This window comes from Elaeis guineensis, chromosome 15 (genome assembly GCF_000442705.2).
Source record: "Elaeis guineensis isolate ETL-2024a chromosome 15, EG11, whole genome shotgun sequence".
Lineage (NCBI taxonomy): Eukaryota > Viridiplantae > Streptophyta > Magnoliopsida > Arecales > Arecaceae > Elaeis > Elaeis guineensis.
The window spans coordinates 60,727,229-60,731,575 of record NC_026007.2 but is presented as its reverse complement, the minus strand read 5'-3'; the positions used below and the strand labels follow the sequence as shown (position 1 = coordinate 60,731,575).

Genomic DNA, 4,347 nt, shown 5'->3' with positions numbered 1-4,347 from the left:
ACACTGAATAAAATTCATCGTAAATAATTAATTTCATTGTAAATTATCTTTTTTTACGACTAAAATTTTTCATCTTAAATAATTTTTAGAAAAAATAATTTTTTAATGATGAAAATTTTTCATTGATAATATTGATTATTTACGAAAAAAAAATTTCATCATAAAAAATTATCAATGATGGTATTATTTTTGACTAAATATTAGCGATAAAAATTTTATTGCTCATAACTATTAGCAACGAAAATCGATTATTAGCAATGAATTTTTTTTATCGCTAATATCCTGTTTTATTGTAGTGAGAGACTCAGGAGAAAAACTTTATGAATAGTATAAGTGGTTTGATGAGGAAGACAATAATAGAGAGACTTAATAAGGAAGGATGATATAGACAGTTATGAAGGGTCTTTCTTAAGTGTGTATTTTATTTTATTTTATTATTTCAGTTATGGAACTAACGGACTCTATTAATAAGAGAAATTCAATTTATATTTAACTTCTAGATATTCTCTTTAAAATATATAAAAAAATATGTTATAAAATAAGGCCCACTCCATATAATAGCCTATAGTGTCCGTCTCATGTGATTTTTGTTTCGAGTTGGCGACTAGGAGGAGCTGGAGATATGCTCCATCTCAAATTTTCTCCACCACTTCCGGTATACAAAGAATTTCTCTTAAAGATCGTTTGATTGGAGATAATCTGGCATGAAAAAATAATTCTCATGTCAGATTACTATGTTTGGTATGAAAAAGAAAAGAAAGAAATAGTAAAAAAATTGATGGATCCCATACTTATTTTTTGGAGAAAAAAGGTAAAATAAATATCATGGGGATTGATATTTGATAAAGTTACAGTAATCTATATTTGACAAAAATATCTTCAATAAAATTGTATATTTAATTGTTAAATTTATGTTGATATCTTTCAAATTCGTTCAATAAAAAATTTTTATAAAAAAATTAAGATAAAGATAGTATTATGTAAATGGCTATGTGATTATAGTCATTACATAAAAATTAATTGAAGATGACAATACTATTCTAATATTAAAAAATTATTTTATTTTTAAAAATATATTTATAAATTTAATTAATTTTTATATAGATTTATCTCTAATCAAATATAATAATTTTTTTAATATTATTATTTAAAAAAATTCTCACCAACTCAATAAATAAAAATTAATTTTTTCTATAATTATTTTTTTAAATAAATAATTTTTAGACATTACCAGATTACCCATTGCCTAACGTATCCCAACCAAACAGGCCTTGGATAATTCCAAAGCCAGATACCAAAGCGGTGGTCGCCCCCCACTTCCCTCCAATAAATGAGTCTCTCAGAAAAGCAGAGGATGATGAGTTACAAAAGCCCCCTTCAAATGTCAAAACGAGAAAGGAAAATCAGAAGAAAAAGGAACGCACGAACAACCTCCGCACCCACACCACTTGGATCGATAGTGAAGACAGCTGGCGTCAAGATAAGACATATTCTCTGCAATCATTCATACACAAGGACAATAAATTGGGTGACTTTCCTCTCACCAAAAAAAAAATTGAAACACTTTGGGCAGAACCCTGCACGGCGGCATGCGCTGGCCTCCATTACAATAGCAAGCGAGTGCAAGCAGAAATCCAAAAATACAATAAAAAGCTGGCAAATTAAACTAAACCTTCACTCCCAGATTGCAGCTAAACCCATCCAAATTAATTTGACTATGTAACCTCTCTAATTTTTTTTAATACAAACAGACCGGCAATAACTCAAATAATCAAGATATAAAATATCATATAAAATTGACGGACAAATAACTCCTGATCTTTAAATTCAATACTCTAAATATATTATTATAAAAATCACAATCCAATCTACTGTATTATCTATTTTTTGATAAATATATCGAATAGACAATACAGCACAACGAGGATCCATCAGCTGCGTGACATTTTTTTTTTTTTTTTTTGCGCAGACCTATACACACACATGTTGGAATTCAAGCTGAGCCGCACGCTTAAATCATTAAATTTTGGACCCAAATAATATATCAACCCCATAACTTTTTCTCACTACCTAATATAGGGTTATCTTTGTGTACATGGATGTCTGAAAGAGTTGCTCCTCGAAATGATTCAAGCTACAGAGTTGTTTATAGTTGTGATGACTTATCCATGTGATGGACATATCTCATTGGAACAAACTTTTATTACTTAAAAGCAACTCATGATGGGACAACAAAGTTTATAAAGAGAGTTAAATCACACTCTTTTTCTTTGTGATGCAAGCGGAGGAAAGAATACCTCCGCCCAGTTTGTTTATAAAAGGATAAAAGAAGGTGAATCACACTTTGAGGCACATTTAATTCATGATATTTCTCACAAAAGCATGTAAAACTTGATGAACCTGATTCTCTTCCTTTGCAGCATCTTCCAAGCAGGTTCTCCCAGAGGTCAGAGCGGATCTTTTCATGGTCTTCAGAAAAGGATAGAATAAGGTAAATCACACTCTGAACGGTACATTTAATTCATGATCTTTCTCAGAAAATTAAAGCATGCTACTACACTTGGTGAACTGGATTCTCCTCCTTCGCAGCAGCTTCCAAGCATGTTCTTCCAAGGGTTAGACCGGATCCTTCTAGCTTCTCTTGGGTGATTTCGTCCAGCCTCTGCGCCATTTTCGGACTCAGATGGTTCTTCCAATCCCCCATCTTCCCTTTCCTAAAGAAAGACGCAAATGTTGGAGGAGCTGCCGGGTCTTTGGAGTTAATTACACCAGTAGTATTTATCTCTAGGTTGCTGAGCTTCTCAAAGCTACACAACCTTATGACCTCCTCCACCATCCCTTCCTTCTCTTCGTCCGGCGAGAATGGACATCCCATGAACTCCGCCATTCTTTTCACCTTTGCCACCGGCTCTTCCATCAGCTCCTCGTACTTCAAGAACAGCACCTTGTCGGGCCTTCTCAAGCTCTCCTTCCAGTACCCGAGAGCGTGGTCCCATATCAGCCCAAACGGGCAAACGCCCTCGCAGAACATCTCGAAGGCCTTCATCAAGGGAGTCGGCTCCTTGGACGTCTTTGAGCTAATCTTCGCGTTGAAATGCCACCGGGAAACTATCACATCCTTAGGGTCTCGGCAGATGTATATGATGCGGCAGCCGGAACCCTTGATCGAGTCCGATAGCAGAGAGTAAGTCGTGTGGAAGCTGAAAATCCGAGGAGAGGGCAGGGCTTGAACCTTGGACTGTTTGCCGTCAAAGAAGAGTCTGTCCAGGTACTCCACGCACTGATGGGGGTTGAGGCTAAGGAGCGGGTGGTGAACCAAAGGGTGTTGGGTTCGAGTCATGATGGCGAAGGCCAGGGCCTTTAGCCAGGTGGTTCCGGACTTGGGGTAGCTCACGAGGAGGAGGTCATCAGGACGGGCCGTGAAGCGTTGCCGGACGGCGATGATGCCCCCGAAGAAGTATTCAGGGATCCAGACGCCTTGGTATTGGCGGAGGCGGATGGGAACCAATCCTTCATCTAGTGGGAGGGTGGAGATGAGATCGTCGAATTCTCCCGACTGTTTCGGAGTTTGTTCTTCTCCCTCTTGCTTTCGTTTCGAGTCTGGTTGGATCGAGTTAACAGATGGGAGGGTGGCCATGGGAGCAAGCTTCCTTCCGAGCGTCTGTACCTCGTTTTCTTATACAAGGACCAGCGAGTCCATCGACGCGGACTGGCGAACAGCTGTACTAAATAATAATTTCATTTTTCTTTTTTTATTTGTACAATATGATTTGGTTGACAACCGGCAAAACCAAACCTTTCAACCTCTCCCGTGAATCGTACCCCACAAAAGGGCAAAAATAAAAAAATAAAAATCCCCGCGAAAGGGATATTACAATGGTTTGATATTTCTTCTCTAACATGATTAGGGACAGGGTTGTATATTTCACTCCAAACAAGGATATACATTCCTTCGTGCGAATCCACCGTTGGATGAAGTAATATCCTCAGAATGATCTGTACAGATGATGAAGGAAGAAATTCGAAGTACTTTGACATCTAATGCGATGTGCGATCTAATCTTGAGGATCCCAAGGTTTTTTTTTTTTTTTTTGGTAGAAGACCCCCGAGGATTGAATGCGACCAGCAATGATATAATTTTCTTGACACGATGTACAAACCTACCACGACGGGGCCCACAGTTTCATAATGCATCGTCCGCAGTGCCTTCGGACCCATTGTTTATTTCATACAGCTTTCTCCAATGAGTCCAATCCTGTCCTGGCTGTAGCTTGTTTATTTCTTCGAGTGCGATGCTACCACGCTGAACATAAATAAATTGACATATTCTGCCTTCACCCGAACGAT

General features: G+C 37.5%; 1 protein-coding gene across 1 annotated transcript; it reads right to left on the bottom strand.

Annotated features, from left to right (window-relative positions):
* Nucleotides 1-2,184: 2,184 nt before the first annotated feature.
* On the bottom strand, nucleotides 2,185-3,823 carry LOC140854115 (flavonol 3-sulfotransferase-like). The gene has a single exon (XM_073249548.1). It carries the CDS (start codon nucleotides 3,635-3,637, stop codon nucleotides 2,555-2,557), a length of 1,083 nt encoding a protein of 360 aa, XP_073105649.1. The 5' UTR covers nucleotides 3,638-3,823; the 3' UTR covers nucleotides 2,185-2,554.
* Nucleotides 3,824-4,347: the final 524 nt, after the last annotated feature.